Source organism: Eucyclogobius newberryi, unplaced genomic scaffold, assembly GCF_026437365.1.
Source record: "Eucyclogobius newberryi isolate DKJ021-1_F unplaced genomic scaffold, fEucNew1.0.hap1 SCAF_2, whole genome shotgun sequence".
NCBI lineage: Eukaryota > Metazoa > Chordata > Actinopteri > Gobiiformes > Gobiidae > Eucyclogobius > Eucyclogobius newberryi.
In genome coordinates, this window is record NW_027315834.1 from 37,562,593 (window position 1) to 37,582,055 (window position 19,463).

At 42.6% G+C, this 19,463-nt stretch overlaps 2 protein-coding genes across 2 annotated transcripts; both read left to right on the forward strand.

Annotated features, from left to right (window-relative positions):
* Positions 1 to 247: 247 nt before the first annotated feature.
* On the forward strand, positions 248 to 2,332 carry LOC140367165 (homeodomain-interacting protein kinase 2-like). Its single transcript, XM_072453518.1, has 5 exons — positions 248 to 287; positions 1,196 to 1,389; positions 1,485 to 1,676; positions 1,775 to 1,956; positions 2,029 to 2,332. The coding sequence occupies exons 1-5, from the start codon at positions 248 to 250 to the stop codon at positions 2,330 to 2,332; spliced, it is 912 nt and encodes a 303-aa protein (XP_072309619.1).
* A 9,159-nt stretch (positions 2,333 to 11,491) lies between these two features.
* Positions 11,492 to 19,346, forward strand: LOC140368272 (progestin and adipoQ receptor family member 3-like). The gene is made up of 7 exons (XM_072455240.1): positions 11,492 to 11,583; positions 12,631 to 12,872; positions 13,682 to 13,844; positions 15,051 to 15,206; positions 16,085 to 16,282; positions 16,377 to 16,467; positions 17,181 to 19,346. Exons 2-7 carry the CDS (start codon positions 12,667 to 12,669, stop codon positions 17,324 to 17,326), a joined length of 960 nt encoding a protein of 319 aa, XP_072311341.1. The 5' UTR covers positions 11,492 to 11,583; positions 12,631 to 12,666; the 3' UTR covers positions 17,327 to 19,346.
* Positions 19,347 to 19,463: the final 117 nt, after the last annotated feature.

The window sequence follows — 19,463 nt, forward strand, 5'->3', positions numbered from 1 at the left end:
AAGCCTTAAGAATAAAGCCTAAAGAATAAAGCCTAAAGAAGTAATGATAAAACTTGAAGGGAAATGTCTGCCTAGTAAGGTGTTCATTGGATACATGAGCTATGGCGTCAGAGCAATGGCCTCCCCTGTGTTGCTTCAATCCCAAAGAAGAAGAAGATGAAAAGTGTTCACATTTCTGCTTACAAGAGTGCACAGCGGTTTGTTTGAAAATCCAGCTTTTGACCCAGGTTTAACTATATTAGCAACTATGTCATCTTTGGACACCTGCCAGACCTCTCATACAGAAGGTAATTACATCAGAAACACTACTCACTGAACTAAGTTTTGTTTCTACTGACTTTCATTTACATTTTAGTGGGAATATTTAGGTTCTTGTGTAAGAAACAACTACCCACTTCTACACATGTCAATTTAAAGTGCCACTAAACAGCCTTCTTCATGCAAAAGCAACCTTGAAAAAAGGCTCCTCTGTGGGCAGTGCCCGGAGGTTTGGGGGAGGGCAAAGGGGTGAGAGGCCGACATGGCCAGACTGACTTGGAGCGGACATTTGCTTAGACCCGACGGGTCATTGCGGAGCCAAGCAGCCCTGAGCGGGTCTGAGCGGGGCCTGGACAGGCCGGCTCAAGGTTGGGCCTCAGTTTGGACTGAAAGCTGTAGTGGCATCGGAGCTAATGCCTAATTCTCCGAATGTATTGTATTAATGTTATGTATTTGACTTGGGATTCTACTGAATCAAATGCACTACAGAAATTACCGCTGCTTTTAGATGGAATGACCAGCAGTGGCTGCAGGTCTAACCGCAAAATTCAAATGTAGTGGCCACAGTTGAACCCAAAGAGGACAATGCTTTAGGTCTAAAATGCTTTAGACCCAAAAGTCTGTTTTTATAACATTATATTCACTAAAATAACAAAACAAAACATGGCCAGGGATGTGTTTATTTAAGGTGGCCACACATTTATTCCTGGCTCCACCGCAGAGCTGAGTTCAATCCCGGCTTGGACAATTTACTGCATGTCCTCCCTTCTCTCAAATACTCAAAAACATCAGTGACAAAGTATAACAATCTGGTCTTGTCTCTTCGTGGTAATGTCTCGTTGAAGATTAGAGTTACTATTTTAGAAAACAGTAAACATGGTAGTAGTAGTAGTAGTTGTAGTTAATGCTTGTTGGCTCTTCTTTGTCTGGTCCACAGCTCCTAAGTGGGACCAAGCTACATTCACCATCGGACAAACCCTCCAGGGCCTGACCGATGCTTACAAGATCCAAGAATGGAAGGGTGATGGTTCCTTTGGCACCGTGGCCAAGTGCATGGCTGTGGACAGTAGGCAGAGTGTTGCTGTTAAGATCCTGAAAAGCAAGAATGCTTTAGAGGATATGGAGGCTGAGGTATGACATGTTTATCCTATAGTCTACTATTATGTCAATTAAACATGAATGTATTTGTTTTATAAACAGTATATTTTTCATTATGTATTCCCCAGGTTTCCATTTTAGAGGAGCTCCGTATCCTCGACCCAGTGCGCACTAGCCTGGTGCACTTTGTGGAGCAGTTTGAGAGTGTTGGTTTCTATTGTCTCGCATTTGAAATGCTTGACATGGACCTGCATACATTCCTTGTAAATCGGAAATTAGTACCTCTCCAGATGAGCGAGATTCGGCCTATAGCCCACCAGGTATTTACATAATAATACAATAGTCAATTGATTTTGATATATAGAAATGTAGACTGATTGGTTACAGAACAGGTTTAGTAACCGTGTGCTGTGTGCAGTTGTTTGTGGCTTTATATGCCCTCAAAGGTCTGGGCATCATGCACTGTGACATCAAACCAGACAACGTGATGTTCACTGACGTGGATGGCCAGCCTTTACGAGTCAAGCTCATTGACTTCGGAGTGGCCATGAGAGCCTCCGAAGTTGAGGTGGGGGCCTTGATCCAGGCTGAAGGATACAGGTGAGAGTTATACACAGATCACTAAACCAGGACTAGTGAGAACTTGGTCTGATTGTGCTGTTTGTGTTCTAGGGCTCCTGAGGTCATACTTGGCCTCCCGATAACCGAGGCCATTGACATGTGGGCGGTGGGCTGCGTCCTGGTCTTCCTCTACCTCTCTGGAAACCTCTTCCCTGTCAAGTGTGGATACCATATTGTCAAATGTATGGTGGACTTACTGGGGCCACCCTCAGACCACATGCTGGAGACTGGGGAGTTCAGCGATGTCTTCTTCATCAAAGACCGGACCTCTGAGGCCATAACATGGAGGCTTCTGGTATTTTTCACCTTTGTTGTCTATGACTATTATATTAATGCAGCTGAAATTTCTGTTTGAGATTTCTAAAAATCTACATTTTTACTCATTTTTCATTTCTTAGACACCAGAACAATATGGTGTGGTGAATGGAGAGGAGGATGAAGAAACTCTCTTTCAGGTTCCCAGCTCCTTGGACGGTCTTGCTAGCGTATGTCTCCCATACACACACACACGCACGCACACACACACGCACGCACACACACACACACGCACACACACACACACACACGCACGCACGCACACACGCACACACACACACAGACAGACACACGCACGCACGCACACACACACACACACAGACAGACAGACAGACACAGACACACACACACACACACACACACACAGACACAGACACACACACACACACACACAGAGACACAGACAGAGACACAGACACACACAGACACACACACAGAGACACAGACACACAGACATCCACAGACACACACAGACAGACAGACAGACAGACACAGAGACAGACAGACAGACAGAGACAGAGAGAGACACACAGACAGACAGACAGACACACACAGACACAGAGAGACAGAGAGAGACACACAGACACACAGACACAAACACACACACACACACACAGAGAGACAGACACACAGAGACAGACACACAGAGACAGACACACAGACTAATAATGCAGATCTATAGTTTACTGAGTCTAACCAGAGTGTTTGTGCAGGTCTATCCAGAAAACAGGGCCGCCAAGATTGAGGACAAGAGGGCCTTCGTGGACCTCCTGAAGGGCTTGTTGTGTTGGGATGGTGAGCAGAGACGGACTCCTCGTCAGGCTCTGCAACATCCCTTTATAACCATGTCTCACCTGCAAGGTCCTCAGCTCCTGGGATAGTAAGTTGACAAAGATCTCAACTGTAGCAACATTTTTAAACTCAAATGACGGGTTTGTACCGACGTCGATGTGTTATTTTTTTCAGTCAAACTATCTCAGAGGAGCTGATGCAGATCTGTCCAGGGGCGGACCTTTTTACAAGTCTTCTGGCAGATCCAGTGTGTGTCTCCGAAGTGAACGTCACCGTCCAATCAGATGTTCCCAAATCCTCTGCATTGATTAGGCAGGACCCAGGCTTCTGCTCCCTGTTTGATGCATCGTCTCTGTCATTTGGACTTGAAACACCCTCCGTCTGTAGGGATGAGCATGGACCCTCTGACTATTCACACAGCTTTAATCTTATAGACCTCCATGGGTTGGTAGACCCAGGAGTGAGTGGCCAAATAGAAAACAACTCTCCAGTGGCCAAAACGCCAAAGTGCTTCTCTTTTCGGAGAATTGGTAAAGTGTTACGGAGGGTTGCAGAAGCTTTGTTCTGCTGTGTGCTTCCACAAGAGGACGACTGAGGGGTCTTTCACTTTGTCTTTCACGTGTACATAAACTAGTAAAAAGATACATATAGAAAAATACATATTGATGTAATTTTTATTGAATCTCCAATTCAATTGCGATGTTTTTATATAAAAATACATGGGCTTCTGCTTCTTCTGTTACTTTTAACGGTGGCCGGCAGCTCTCATTTCAGACGCTGAAAGAAACATGGTCAGAGAAGTTATCACAGGCGTCCCTACGATGGTGACTGTGGATGAAGTAAAGGAGAATTTAACTGGAGCTAAGGTGGTGGACGCTAGGCGGTTGAAAACAACCCGGTTTGGAGAAAGATGTGACAGCCTGTTGGTAATGATAAAACTGCCTAGTAAGGTGTACATTGGATATGTGTGCTATGGCGTCAGGCCATATGTTCCACCGCCCCTGCATTGCTTTAAGTGCCAGCGCTTTGCACATATAGTAGCAGTCTGTAGAAGGAAGCAAAGGCGTGGTAAATGTGCAGGAGATCACGAGTATGGGAAGTGTGACGAAGGAGCAAAACTTAAGTGCTGTAACTGTGGGGAAGAACATAGCTCTGCCTACAGGGGATGCATGTTTAGCAAAAGGGCTGCTGAGGTGCAGAAAATTAAGGTCTCTCAAGGCATATCCTATGCGGATGCAGTCAAGAAAGTGTCAAGTAAAGAGGTGAAAGTAGATGCAGTGAGAGATGCCAGAACTGCTCACAGCCAGAGCGAAGTGAGAGAAGTCAGCATTGCTCCCAAGTGTGAAGGTTCCAAGTGTGAAGGTTCCAAGTGTGGAGGTTCCAGAATTACTGATAATACCTTGGTTGTGGATAGAGGATTTTATACTCTTTATGGTGGATGTTATAAACTGTGCTGCTCAAACTCAAAAAAGAACTGAAAGGATCAGGATCATTGCTAAAGCTGCAGGAAGATTCCTTGGAACAAAAGAGCATGAATGGGCAACACGCTAAAGGCGCTAAATGGGAGTCAGAGTAAAGGAAGTTTACATTTGGAGAATCAGAGTAATCAGAGTAATGAAATGGAGGAAGGGGTGTCGCTGGTCTCCTGTCCACAGTAGATGCACGGCTGCCGGACGCCATTGAAAGCAACGACAACAACGGAAGTAACTCCAGAAATCACAATTACAGTGGGTGGATGCCGGCCACCATGAAGCACCGGGGAGGAAGAAGAAAGAGGAGGAAGAGGGGCGAGAGGAAGTGGAGAAGAGGGGGGAATAGAAGAATAAAGTCTAAAGAATAAAGCCTTAAGAATAAAGCCTGGAGAAAGATGTGGCAGAAGAAGAAGAAGAACCTAAGAATGGAATCTAAAGGATAAAGTCTAAAGATTAAAGTCTGGCGGTAATGTAACTCTTGGATACCAGCCGCCATAAAACAAAAGTCTGAGGAATAAAGTCTGGCGGTAATGCAACAATTGGATGCCAACCGCCATAAAACAACAACAACAACAACAACAACAACAACAACAACAAAGCACTGGAAGTCAAGGCACTGGAAGAAGAACTTTTAGGACTACGACAAAGTCTAAGGAATAAAGTCTGGCGGTAATGCAACACTCGGATGTCAACCGCCATAAAACAACAACAACAGCAACAACAACAACAACGGAAAAGTCTGAGGAATAAAGTCTGGCGGTAATGCAACACTCGGATGCCAACCGCCATAAAACAACAACAACAACAACAACAACCAGGAGAAGAAGAAGCCTGCCGGTAACACATACACTAATAATGCAGATCTATAGTTTACTGAGTCTAACCAGAGTGTTTGTACAGGTCTATCCTGAAAACAGGGCCGCCAAGATTGAGGACAAGAGGGTCTTCATGGAGACTGACTCCTCGTCAGGCTCTGCAACATCCCTTTATAACCATGTCTCACCTGCAAGGTCCTCAGCTCCTGGGATAGTAAGTCGACAAAGATCTCAACCGTAGCAACATTTTTAAACTCAAATGACGGGTTTGTACCGACGTCGATGTGTTATTTTTTTCAGTCAAACTATCTCAGAGGAGCTGATGCAGATCTGTCCAGGGGCGGACCTTTTTACAAGTCTTCTGGCAGATCCAGTGTGTGTCTCCGAAGTGATGTTCAATCAGATGTTCCCAAATCCTCTGCATTGATTAGGCAGGACCCAGGCTTCTGCTCCCTGTTTGATGCATCGTCTCGTGTCATTTGGACACGAGACGAGTCATTTGGACTTGAAACACCCTCCGTCTGTAGGGATGAGCACGGACCCTCTGACTATTCACACAGCTTTAATCTTATAGACCTCCATGAGTTGGTAGACCCAGGAGTGAGTGGCCAAATAGAAAACAACTCTCCAGTGGCCAAAACGCCAAAGTGCTTCTCTTTTTGGAGACTTGGTAAAGTCTTGAGGGTTTTGTTCTGCTTTGTGCTTCCACAAGACGACTGAGGGGTCTTTCACTTTGTCTTTCACGTGTACTATACATAAATGAATAAAAAGGTTTACATACAGGAAAATAAATATTGATGTCATTTTTATTGAATCCCCAATTCAATTGCGATGTTTTTATTTACACTAAACACTTAATAACACTTGTAATTGAATAAATGCTTGAAAGTTTAATTACATATTCTGGAACATTTAAGTCAAAATAATACCATCTCCACCAGAAAAGTGCACCCTTACAGAAAAGTGCACCCTTAAGAGGGTGCCCTCAGAGGCAACTGTTGTTGTGATTTTGGGCGTTACAAAAATAAATTGAATTGAATTAATTAGTTGTTTCTAGCTGAATCAAACAGTATGGAGCTAATAGTTTATTTCACATATACTTTTTATACATAGATGTTTGACAGAATACTGTGTGTATCACTTTTAATGAGTACTTTTCAGGTCATCATGTGAAGTAAGTGGGCCCTGGTGAAGCAGTGGACGTGGATGGGGTGAATTTAGGTCTTCCAGATTGAATTACGCTTACATTTCACCCTAGAGAGTTCACCCAAGTTTTATTACATGGGTTATTTGGTGCTCAGAGCCCAAGACATTGCTCTTATAGGTGTGCCATAATAGATTCATATGAGATGTATGTAAAGCACGAGCTCTCTAAGTGGCACTGGTTATCAAAAACTGATGCTCAAAATCAGGAAGCGAGGGTGGCAAATGCTCAGCTTACTGAAATGGAATGGCAAGGATGCAAGGCCGCTATTGCTAACATGGTAGCCTAAGATAGGTGGATTCTAGAATGCGTAGTTGACGGGAAGAATTGAGGGAGACGCAGTGACGGCTGAAGCACCTGGAATAATAGCCTCTATTCACGGAGAGCACAGTAGCAGGACTGCGTGGGGTTGACTGTTAGACATATGTCATAAACATGAGCAGGACTGGATGGGGTTGACTGGATAAGATAAGATAAGATAAGATAATCCTTTAATATCCACACAAGGGGAAATTTCGTTGTTACAACGCAGTAGAAACAGGAGGAAAGGACAGATTATAGGAAGTTTCAAAACACACTCTTAATAAAACTCTTATGAACAAAAAAAAAAAAAAACTCTTGTTAACAAAAACTCCTCACCTATCTTAATAGGGAATGGATGGGGGAAATAAAATAAAATAGATAAATAAAAAATAAAAGATAAAGATAAGAATAAGATAGTAATAATAAAATAATAATGATAATAGAATAAAATAAAATAAAGTAGAAATAGCCTACACAAGACTAGGTAAATACTATTAGCAGGTAAGTAAACAGAATAAAAAACAAAATAGAACACTCTTATTTACAGGTATTGCACATGGTTACATCAGTATTGCACATGTTCAGGGCTAGCAGTGTTTGTTATAAAGTCTGACAGCAGCAGGAAGGAAAGACCTGCGAAATCTCTCCTTCACACAGCGATCAGTCTCTCACTGAAGCTGCTCTCCAGAGTGGACAGAGTGTCCTGCAGGGGGCGACACTCATGGTCCAGCATAGATGTGAGTCTAGCCAGGACCCTTCTGTCCCCCACCTCCTGCACCGAGTCCAGAGCGCAGCCCAGGACGGAGCTGGACGTCTTGATGACTTTGTCCAGCTTCTTCCTCTCCCTCTCTGTGATGCTGCTGCTCCAGCAGGCCACACCGTACAGGAGGGCTGATGCCACCACAGAGTCGTAGAAGGTCTTCAGGAGTGGCCCTGTCACTCCAAAAGACCTGAGTCTCCTCTGGAGGTAGAGCCGACTCTGGCTCTTCCTGTACAGTGCGTCTGTGTTATGAGTCTAGTCCAGTTTGTGGTTCAGATGAACACCCAGGTACTTGTATGAGTCCACTCTCTCAATGTCCCGTCCCTGGATGTTCACTGGTGAGGGGGCAGAGAGAACTTCTGCAGGACACAGCTGTCCGTGTCGTGTCTGAAGTCTGCAGTGTAAAGGGTGAAGAGAAAGGGCGCGAGGACAGTGCCCTGGGGCGCCCCCACACTGCAGGTCCGAGTGTCAGACACACAGTCCCGGGCTCTCACAAACTGGGGTCGGTCTGTGAGATATGTCATAAACAGTAGCAGGACTGGATGGGGTTGACTGTGAGACATAATGTCATAAACAGGAGCAGGAGTGGATGGGGTTGACTGTGAGACATGGGTCACAGACGGAAGCAGAAACAGGCAACTGTGGGACATGGGTCACACACCGCAGCAGGAGGGGCACGAGATGGGCAAAGCAAACATGGCCTAGACAAGGGGACAGATAATTGAGAATAGCTAGAACCACCACTAGTATTTTCTAAGAGCAGGGCCGGCCCAAGCCTTCAGGGGGCCCTAAGCGAAAACATTTTTGGGGGCCCCTCACCACGTCATCAGAATCAGTTTTATTGCCATTGTCAGTGAACAATTCACATATGGGAACTTTCTTCAACGCAAACAAAGCGCACCAAAACTCCAGGGCATCTGTTTGCCAGTTAGTTTATTCTCAACACCTCACAAGCTCAAATATTGCTAACTTAAATCCCACAATGCAACTTGGTATTCCGCTGACATCACCTCTACTCCCTGAACAAATAACACACGTGCCAGATATGTTTTTGGACGTATTTGTGGGCGTTAAGGGTCTACAGCCACATTAGCACATTAGTTTAAATTAATGAACAGGGGGGGTCTGGGGGCCCTCCCCCAGAGATTTTCAGACCTTTTTTGGGTCTTCTGCTGCATTTTAATGTGGTCCAGCCGGCTAAAGTAAGAGTAAAATGTTGAGGTTGTAATGCTATAAAATGATGATGTGATGAAACTGTGCCAGGAGAAAATGACTAAAGCCAGTTAGTAATACATTAGTGTACTTAAGTACTCAATACAATATTGGCTATGAAAAATACTTATGATCAAATTGATTCATTTTAACTGAAAATGTAAAAGTAATAGTTATCCTTACTAATTTATCTTTTACAGCTCCCAACTGTTCCTTCTTGCCAAAGTGACAAAACAAGTTATATTAAATTTAAAAAATAGCATAAGCATTGCTTGATTAACAATTAACACTGATAAAACAGTGCAAACATGTTATTCCCAGAGAATGAACAGAACTAGAAGTGAAGGTCCAAACCTAGCTATAGTGAAGAGACTGCGTTTCTGCAGCTTTGCCACTTATATAAAAATATATAGTATTATTCTATAACAGACGTAATTATAATATGTCTGGTTATTTTTCACAATTTATTATAATTTATAACAAATAGTCTAATGATGCTTTTTAAATAAATTGAAATGTTTTATTGCTCTATTAAAAGAGAATTAGAATATAAATGTTTGTTCTGATCTGAACATCACACACTGGACATGAAACAATGCTGCGATGTGATTGGCTGATGGACCTTACGTGCATAAACCTTTACGTTCCTCTTATTGCACGTTAAGAATTCAAAGTAAAACAGACATCACGAGTCACGATTGATCTCACACATGGTGATGTGAGAGAGAGGGACCCAAACTCAAACCAGCTCATCTCTGACTGAGGCTGCTCAGGGGCCCGGGACAGGGGCCCGGGACAGGGGCCGCACACTGTTCACTCCAAAGTCTCACGTCAGAGGTTCTGGACGAGACGGACCGGATCCCCGCCTCTTAGTGACCCGGACCATAGAGGCCCCTCACCGGCCTCACCTGCAGCTGACACTACCGGGCTGGTTTAAATGTGAAGCTTATTATCTTTCATTCAGACATATTATTGTGCGCGGGGCAGAGCTCTCGTCGCCTCCAGCCTGAGCGAACTAACTTGACAGAATCGTGTTGTTTCAAACAGCAGCATTAACCGTCTCTTTGTAAGAGAAGTTCACTACCTGGAGAGTGTTGTTGAGTTTGCAGTTTCTTTACATCGTCAAGAAGTTTCTTCTTTCGTTTTTTCGGCACCAGGAGATATATTCCTCTGGACATGAGGACCACGCAGGGACCACGTTGTGTTGTGTTTATGTTTTGCTCTCGAGTTCCTCGCGCACAATGAAGTTGCCCAATCAGCGCAGGTTTGGTGTCTCGGTTGCCAGATTGTAATTACAAATAAATGCGGTTTGTGCGTTATATGTTACCGCTGTGTGCGCTGTAATGCAACAATTGGATGCCAACCGCCATAAAACAACAACAACAACAACAACAACAGCTGCCCATCGATCTATTAGGCGCTGCCGCGCCAGCAGCGCTACTACACTAGTGGCGCACGCTGCGCCTGCACTTCTCATAAGACGGGTTGCCAGATTGGGGGCCCTATTAACGCCTCGGGGCCCTACGCGGCTGCATAGTTCGCTTATAGGCTGGGCCGGCCCTGTCTAAGAGACACAATAACTAGGGGTGCAGAGAGCGATGGGCTGCAAGGTAGGTCCGTGTGAACATATGGGGCAGAAATAGACCTTCACCCGAGTTGTTGGAGAGCTGCTGAGGACATGCCCTGAGTGGCTGCGGCTGTGGTGGCTCCTATTCTGAACGAGTGCCCGGAGCAGGGACGATGGGTCAGATTGTATAGCAACAGAGTTTCCTCAGATGTTTCATGTCAGGCTGTGAGAATAAAATTACTGCTGACGCCGACCATGTGATGCGGAGCATGAAAGGCATGATCTACAACTGCCAAGCATTATTCCATCTAAGCTGTGTGCGTGTGCAATTGCGCGTATATTATGATAGATCAATGCGCTTAGACACGCTGAAACATGGGGACGAGCCTGACGCGGCTGCAGGTGAGCGGTAGGTGCGTTTTATGATTGATACGTGGCAGGACTAATCGGCAGTCCACGCCACGAGGAAATAAGACTCAGATTTGGGCCAAAAAAATTGTCCATTCAACCTTTAAGTCATTGTTTTTTTTGATTTTGTTGGAATTGTGTTCTCATACATATTGTTATTTGTGTGTACTTTGTGTTGATGTATTATTTTGTTGTTGCGTTTGATCACTTCCGGTTGTGACCACTTCCTGGTGTCTTGGCGGGATATAAATTGATTGCTGTTGAGCTCTGTACCTGATGGAAATAAACTGGAACAAAGAAGCTACGAGTGTGTGTTCTTTGCAGAAAAGATGTCTGACGAACCACGAAACGCAACAGATTTCATACATGTTTTAATTTTACATGTTCGGTATTTAAAACGCCTGCTCATGGCAATAAACGATCAAACTTAATCGACCACACACTGTACTATTCAACGTTTACAGCCACAGACAAATCTCAAAAACAGCACAAACACCACGTGTAGGTCGACGATACTCATTCTGACCACATGGGGGCAGTAACGCGCCGCTGTCCGCTTATTTTCATTGTAATGTTTCGGACGAAGAAGCGCGTGTTCATTCACTGCTGCAGCACAGGTCCAGGAGATCCACGCTCACATCACGTCCCACATCCATGTTCGCTTTGATGGGTCAAATCTGGAGTTAATCTTGGCCTGGGATGTGTGTGGACCCGGAGCCGGTACAAACAGCGCCGCGACATTGGTGCTGTGGATAATGGTAAGTCATTTCACCCAGTTTTGGATCTTGTTTTGACGAAAGTGACAGCCTGTCAAAACATTAGCTGCACGTTAGCCTGTTTCTGCTGCGAGCGCGCGAGACAAATCCTCGACCCGTTCATCACTGCAATGTTTATGTGGGTTTTTATTAAAGCTTTAAAAAGGTAAGGTATGGGTGCATTTGTACAGTTGACATTCTTACATGTTGGTGCATTGTGCAACTAGCTAAAGGAGGCTACATGTAAACAATAGCATTTCAGTGCAGTGTGATCAGGTGTCACTCTTGCCTGCATTTATACACGCACAAAACACTTTATCACTATTTTCTGTTTCTCACCGATGAATTGAGTTGAGAGGCTTAATTTCCATTTTTGCAGGACCAAAAATATAACGCAATAATATAACAACAACAAAAAAAGCAATAATCGTGACTAGTTGACTGTAAATATATAATCTTAGTCGTATTCTTATAATTGTTCGTGTTATCTGGTCTATACACATTCTAAATAACGTATGAAAAGACCTTTCATAACAAACACAGTGTATTTATTAAATCAAAATGTCAAAGAAAAAAAAAATGGAAAGAACAAGTTCTTATTTTCTTCAAAAGTACTCGGTAAATATGGAAGTTCTGTGTCATCATTAATAAGACTAGCTATATTTCTGTGTTTGCCATAGAGTTTGTTGAAACTGTAGCTGCACAAATGGTTTTTATTTGAATTATTTTCATGCAATGGAATGTGGATTATAAATGTCACTGGTAATATATATCAAAGCAGTATTTTTTGTATAATTACTTTTATATACTAGTTTATGACAGTAATAGTCCTGGTTATTTTTAGACTGGGAAGAATTTTACACTGAGGGGCCATTATAGTCTCTCCTCTATCGGACACACTGAGTCAGAACTTCACCTGTGAGATTTTTTGTAAAATTGATGTGTGATGTGTGATAGTGATGTCTTTTTTTAAGCTGTTGTGTGTGGCAACATCTTAAGAAAGTGAGAGTCGCTAAAATAGTTGAACTGACAGTTTCTCTTCTCGCTCAGCCCTGGTGTCCGCCGCTGGCCTCGTGACTCAGCCTCATGTACAGGATGCTGCTGAAGGTGCCTCAGAAGCTGCTGAAGACGGCTCACTACATCGAGCTGGGCAGTTACCAGCACTGGCCCGTCCTCATACCTCAGAGCATACGGCTCTACACCTATGAACAAATCCCCCCCTTCCTCAAGGAGAACCCCTACATCACCGGCGGATACCGGGCCCACCTGCCCTCCAAACTCTGCCTCAGGAGGTGGGATTCTGGCTTTGTGATGTGATTTAGGGGTTTATTTAGGGAGCGTTCGCAGCACTTGAGGAGTGCGTTGATAATGTACTACTATTGAGGCTTTTCAAAAACTAATAGATGGCTATGCAATGAACTATTTTTTAGGGCTGTAACGATATGCTTTTGTCACGAGACGATCACGATGCGTTAGGCCAGATACAATATATACTGCAATTTCAACATATTGTGATTGCAATACTTTTGCCTAATAATACATTATGAAAAAAGCTGTTTGGTATTATGGTTCAATATTATTAGGATCTGTCAAGTTTCCCAGAGTGATAAACTGACCTGTCTGTCATTTGTAAAATTGCAGATTCACATTAATGGCTGGGGTTGTTGTAATACAAACTTTAATCCTGTTTTTAATCAATCAGCACCTAATCAGCTAAGAACAATTCTGATGCCAACAAATGTGTTTGATCACGTCATAGGTTTTTGCAGATTAAATAGAAAACATGTTCAATAGGCTCCTCCCCAGTAAAAGACATGCCAAATCTCAGTGGGTGGGGATAGGGGGTAAGTGTAGACTGAATTTCCCTGAGCACTCAAGCCTCTAATGCATGATCGAACAGGATTACCTAAAAACGCTTGAATCAATCAAAATATGACTTGGTGCACTATTGATGAGGTGACGCTGTTAAGGCTAAAAGCTCATAAAAGTCCCATTGAAATGTGCTCATAAATAATATTTGATGTATTGAACTCGCACGGGGAGTTCTGATTCAGTGTTTATGTTGACGGTGTTATGTTCTGTCTCTTTGTTTCTACTGCAGTATTTTCATGTTGTCCAATGAGACGGTGAACATCTGGAGCCACCTGCTGGGCTTCCTGCTCTTCTTCTCTCTGTCACTAAACGACCTGTTCACCGTCCTGCCGGCCTCCGGAGCCAACAGGGAGGACTACGTCATCTACGCCATCGGATTATTCTGCTTCCAGGTACAAAGCAGAACACAGACGGAGCGCAATGTCAGAGTTCATCGTGATTCTGGACGCTCATTTCTCATAAGTCTTTGCTTTTAGAGATTTGGAAAAATTCAAATATCAAAAGTTAGAAGGTACGACGGAGGCGAAGCAGCTACAGTTCGCGGTAACTACGGTAATGCCCCTGACTACGGTTGCAGCTGATTGATTATTGGAATAAGCGTCATCTAATTTAGTATTCGAATGACCTTTAACTGGTCTAAACGTAGGTTTCAAAACATGCAATGAGCTGAGAAAACTCATTTTACGTTTTTTTCACAAAGTTAGATTCTGAATTCTGAATTTTTATAAAACGTTTCTGTAAATGTACCAAAGCGATTGAAAAAAACAACAACACATAATGGAACCTATTTTAAATTGTATAAATGTATCCTCTTTATTTACATATTACTTTGTTACAGGCCACAGAGACAACATCGGGTTTGTACAGTAGATTAGACGGTATTAAAAGTCTAGATAGTCACTTCTTTGAATACTTCTATGTTTGTGTTGGTACTGTAGAGATAGATTAATAGATAAATACTTTATTAATCCAAAATCCCATTCACACATTACATAAAACTTATGATGAACACCACATTTTAAAAGATTAACAGGTTCAGTTTTATACATGTCACAGTAATTTACATAAATACATAAAGTGCTAAGGAGTTTTAATAAGGTGCTAGAAGTTAAAGGCACTGAACAAAGCCACTGTTAAAGACTGTTCTCCTGCCCCTGAGAGAGGGGAGGCGGCTGCATTAGTCTAATGCACAAGGCACTGTCCGAGGAGCAGCTCGGTAAGCACATAGAAGGTGAAGAGGAGAGGGGATAACACCATTCCCTGAAGCACTCCAATGCTGCAGGTCAGTCCCCCCGGCCGGACAAACTGTGGCCTATTGGTAAAGTAATCGTCCTCCAGCTCACCAGGTGCAGGTCCACAGCATCATGTTCAGTTTCTCCTGGAGTAGGCAGGGCTGGATTGTGTAGAAGGCGCTAGGGTTAGCGAATTCGAAAAAGCCTCCTTTTACAATACATCCTAAAGACGGAGCCGAGGCAGAACGATGAAGGTGACATGCACAGCAAGCCCAATGGTAACAGTTTAGTTTAGCTGGAATGGCGTCTGATCTTTTGACCGGTTAAAGGAAACGAGTGAAAGTGTAAACTGTGTTGTGTCGTCAGGTGTGCATGCTGTGCTCCGTGGGCTACCATCTGTTCTCGTGCCATCGCTCGGAGAGAACATGCCGGCGCTGGCTCTCGCTGGACTACGCTGGGATTTCAGTGGGAATCCTGGGCTGCTACGTTCCCGGGATCTTTTACGCCTTCTACTGTGACACCGTATGTAACGCTCCACCTTCCTTTTGTACTCAGTCTGGTCTATTTTTAGATAAAGACGTTCAAGGGTTGATCAGAATTCCCTGCGGACAGAGTCTACCTAAGCCTTTCTACTGATGGTTAAGAAATAGTTGTTGCGTTTTGCGGGCCGCAACAATTAAATCTGCGTTGATAGACTCGATGTGAATGTTTTGACTGAAAGTACTCTCCATGAAAGATTTGTAAATGCAGACGGGTGTTAAAATGTCGGACCCCTGAGCTGTGTTTCTGCTGATGGATCGCTCTTGAAACTGTTCAGACTGTTCATCTCGACAAGATTTAACCCGGTTAAATAAAGCTCAAATAAAACAAATATGAATATTTATCATGGTTATTTGGACTAAACAGAGTCTACAACAAAGACAGTGTTGTAATTAATTAAAAATGTCCAGAAATAATTGACAATTTCGTATTTTTTGTCACTAATGTACTTTATTTGCAAATTTTCATGGCATTTCAACTTTTATTTGGTAAAAAATGCGTTCAAAAGTCTCAATGTACAATAGAAATACTGTATTTTCCGGACTATAAGTCGCACCTATTTTCATAGTTTTGGCTGGGGTGCGACTTATACTTATAAGTCGCTCCGGAGTATAAGTATATATGTGATATTGTTATTTTCACACTTGCAACCGCATTTCATACTCCAGTGCAACTTATATGTTTTTTTCTTCTCTATTATGCATTTTTTGGCTGGTGCGACTTATAGTCCGGAAAATACGGTAATTGCTGGACTAGTCGACCACTGAAATAATAATTTAGTTTTGGCTCATCTGTCTAGTAAATGAGCCGTTCTCTTCACCCTTCACTTGCACTAACGGTGGCTTTGGCGTGTGTTCCAGTTCTGGCGGCAGGTGTACCTCATGACCGTCCTGTCCCTGATCCTGGCCGTGTTCTGCGCCCAGGTTCACCCTCACTATCTCAGCAACGACTGGAAGAAGATCCGCATGGGCATCTTCTGCTGCGTGGCCGGGGTCAGCGTGGTGCCCGCCTGCCACTGGATCTGCCTCACCGACGGGCTCGCCTCTGATATCGTGCAGGTTTGACAAACGCGCCGCTCGGATACACGTTCCCCCCGCGTCACATTCGGGAGCTGTTGAAAGAGTTTTTTTTTTTTTTGTGTGGTCTGCTCAGCTGTTCCTGCCCCGAGTGTTGATCATGTACCTGATTGCTGCATCGGCGTTCCTCTTCTACGTCACAAAGATTCCTGAGCGTTACTTCCCGGGTAAGCGCTTGGTCGCGTATGAATACTGCACGTTCGGACTGTCGTTATATTATCAGTGTCCCGAGTTCAAACTGAAGCTGTGTCTGAACCTATTGGAGCACAAACCAATGACTGTACTCTTCTCTTTTTGATGCTGAGAGACTAGTTTTTTGCTTCTGGTTTTCTTCTAAGTGGGAACAAGCTCTGCCCAAAGGAAAATCAGATTTTAAAATGTTATAAGTCAGAGTAAAGCTGCTGTATGAGGTCTGGACTGATATAGAGCATTAGTTCCTTTTTCAGAGCTAATCTAACTAAAAATAATGTTTAGAGACTTATAAATAATATGTAGTATATAAATAATAAAGTACAAAAATGCCTATTATTTTCAATTTGTAGTATTTTTATTTGAGTGTTTGAAGTCTACAAATTTATCCTAATTAATCCTAGAATTGTTGATTTGACTGAAAATAAGTGGGTTGCACCTTTTTTATTTTTATTTTAACTTGTTTAACCTGTTTTCCCTTTCTAAATGTTTCTTGTTTTATTATGTTGACGCTTTTTAAGTATTTTTTTCCGTACAAACCTGGATTTTGTGATTGAACCGTGACGTTATTTTTGTCTGAAATAAATTGCACACAAACGGCGTCCAGAAAGTTGAAAAATACTAGAATTCAAGCTGCTGTGCTTTACGTAGCATTTCTGAGTGATAACAAACGTGCATCGGTTTTCCACAGGCCAGCTTAACTACCTGGGCGCCAGTCACCAGGTGTGGCACGTCCTGGTGGTCCTGATGTTCTACTGGTGGCACCAAACGGCCGTGTACATCATGAGGTTCAGACACAGCCAGCCCTGTCCCACCCAGAGGAAAGGAAGCAGCTAAGTGCAAATGTTTTTAACTGGACGGCAGCACTAGAATGAAAATACGAGGCCGGTCTCGTTGAAACCGCTGACTTTTCCACCGATTAACTCGAAGACTGACTAATATCGACTTTATAATCGACGCATGAATCGAATTATGAATGGCCAAGGCCTAAACCGTGATGTTTTACTCTTTATTTGATACTGTGTTTTTGTACATATCCAACAATGTTTGCACAATGTGAACATATCGGGTTTTGCCGGAATATTTGGCAACAAATTTGAGCTGGAAAACAAACGAGAATTGACTGGCATAAAAGGACAAAAGGTGGACAAAAGTATAGTTCTGTGACAGTTCGAGGAGAGTAAAGAGTGACGATCTCTGTCCTGAGAAGACGTCAGTGATGCAGAAATCACACAAACCTCGGACATTTAGAATTTGACAGCACAATTTTGAGTCAATTTGAATGCAGAAAATATTCTTAACAATTGGGGCTTCCACGATTGATTGACTAATTGTGACTAGTCGACTACAAAAAATAATAGTTGTATTTTGATAATCCTAATCTTCATCTGGACCCTACAGATTCTTGCGCACTGGGACTTGTTTGGTCCCAGTTTGAGCCCAGTTTAGTTTTGATGAAGACTTGAGTTTGATCCTGGTTTTGTCCATTTTTAGTTCTAGGTTTAGTCCCAATTTAAAATGTTTGTGAATGCACCTTAAAACGCATGCAAAAAAACCTTTTTATAACAAAGACAGTGGCATTATTGTATCATAACAAAAAAAGTATTCTGATTTTCATCAATAACACTCGTTATTCTAAAATATTCTTTCTTGAAGCCTTCAGTCAGCATATTTCAACCTTCATTTCATTAAAATATACTTGTATATCTCAATGTGCAATAGAAATAGTCGCCTAATTGGAAAACTAAGCGCTTACCAGTCGACTACCAAAACAATCAGCCGTATTCACAGCACATTTAGGCAACTATTTCCTCTCTTTAGTCAACCACCGTCTACAAACCATAGATTTGTATAATCTATGGTTTATAAACGATGGTTGTTGAAAATCCTTGAAGCGGCCGCTGCCTAAGAGAACATTTACAGCATTTTTTAATTTTGTGTTGTGTATGTGAGGTTGTCCATTAACTGCACTGTTTACTGTTGACTCCACACAAAACCCATAGCTGCGGTCTGGATGTCGCGCTCACAAATGTATGTTACTATTATTGTGAGAGGAAAAACGCAACACATTTAAGACCAACACGCTACTGTTCGTCAAGTTTGTCCCCTGCTTTAAGAAATGTAACTTTCTGTATGAAAACATGAGAGTTAATGTGATAAAAATGGCCAGATAAAAAAGTTGGTTACACTTAAGTGTATTTTGGACTATGAATAGAAGTAAAAACATGACATTTTGCTTCTAAATTGTCAGGATTTGTATGCATTACTTAATATTAAGATTATATTATGACCTGAATTATCACAAATATCGATGAACCTAACATTTGAAATCCCTAGGATAAAGATCTCCGTTTATCAAGTGGCATTGTAGCACGCCGTTGCAGACAGAGGGCGCTGTTGCCTGAAAGGGAAAATGAGCTTGACCTCAGGATCCTGTGGCTAAAAAGGTCATAAATAACTTGAGAATGATTTTACTGTATGTTTTATGCATGTTCATGAATCTGCCTTATTTCATATGTTTGTACTGTGTAAGAAAATATACAAAATAACTGTGGAATTACTGTTACACCACTTTCAATGAGCCAATATCAAACAACCAGGTGCTACAAGAACAACTTTGGTTTTTTTGCCTTTATTATTTTGACTGCGTGAATTTCTATTTATTTGTCTGACTATCATGAACGGCTTGGTCTGTCGGTGAAAAGATTTTACTATTGTTTTTGTGGTTTTGTGTTTAAAACTGGTGAAATGCTGGCATAGGTTAAGTGTTATATTTATTGGAGTGCCTATGTACAAATCTATTTTTAAATTTTTGGGATGAATAAAAAAAAAAAAGAATGCTGCTGTACACGAATGACCGGGAGTTGTCTGTTTCCTTTCTGCAGGTTTGTAATTCATTTAAATTCAAAGGAGATGCAAGATTTATTGCAGTCGGATCGGCAAATCGCGAGTTTATTTGCAAGTGCCATAATAA

Bases quoted from the DNA above. Each gene is read 5' to 3' on its own strand.
- LOC140367165 (XM_072453518.1), top strand. From the start codon at position 248: ATGTCATCTTTGGACACCTGCCAGACCTCTCATACAGAAG. The intron at 288-1,195 runs GTAATTACATCA...TCTGGTCCACAG, and splicing joins CCAGACCTCTCATACAGAAG to CTCCTAAGTGGGACCAAGCT. The intron at 1,677-1,774 runs GTATTTACATAA...TGCTGTGTGCAG, and splicing joins TTCGGCCTATAGCCCACCAG to TTGTTTGTGGCTTTATATGC.
- LOC140368272 (XM_072455240.1), top strand. From the start codon at position 12,667: ATGTACAGGATGCTGCTGAAGGTGCCTCAGAAGCTGCTGAAGACGGCT. The intron at 13,845-15,050 runs GTACAAAGCAGA...TTGTGTCGTCAG, and splicing joins TCGGATTATTCTGCTTCCAG to GTGTGCATGCTGTGCTCCGT. The intron at 16,283-16,376 runs GTTTGACAAACG...TGGTCTGCTCAG, and splicing joins TCGCCTCTGATATCGTGCAG to CTGTTCCTGCCCCGAGTGTT.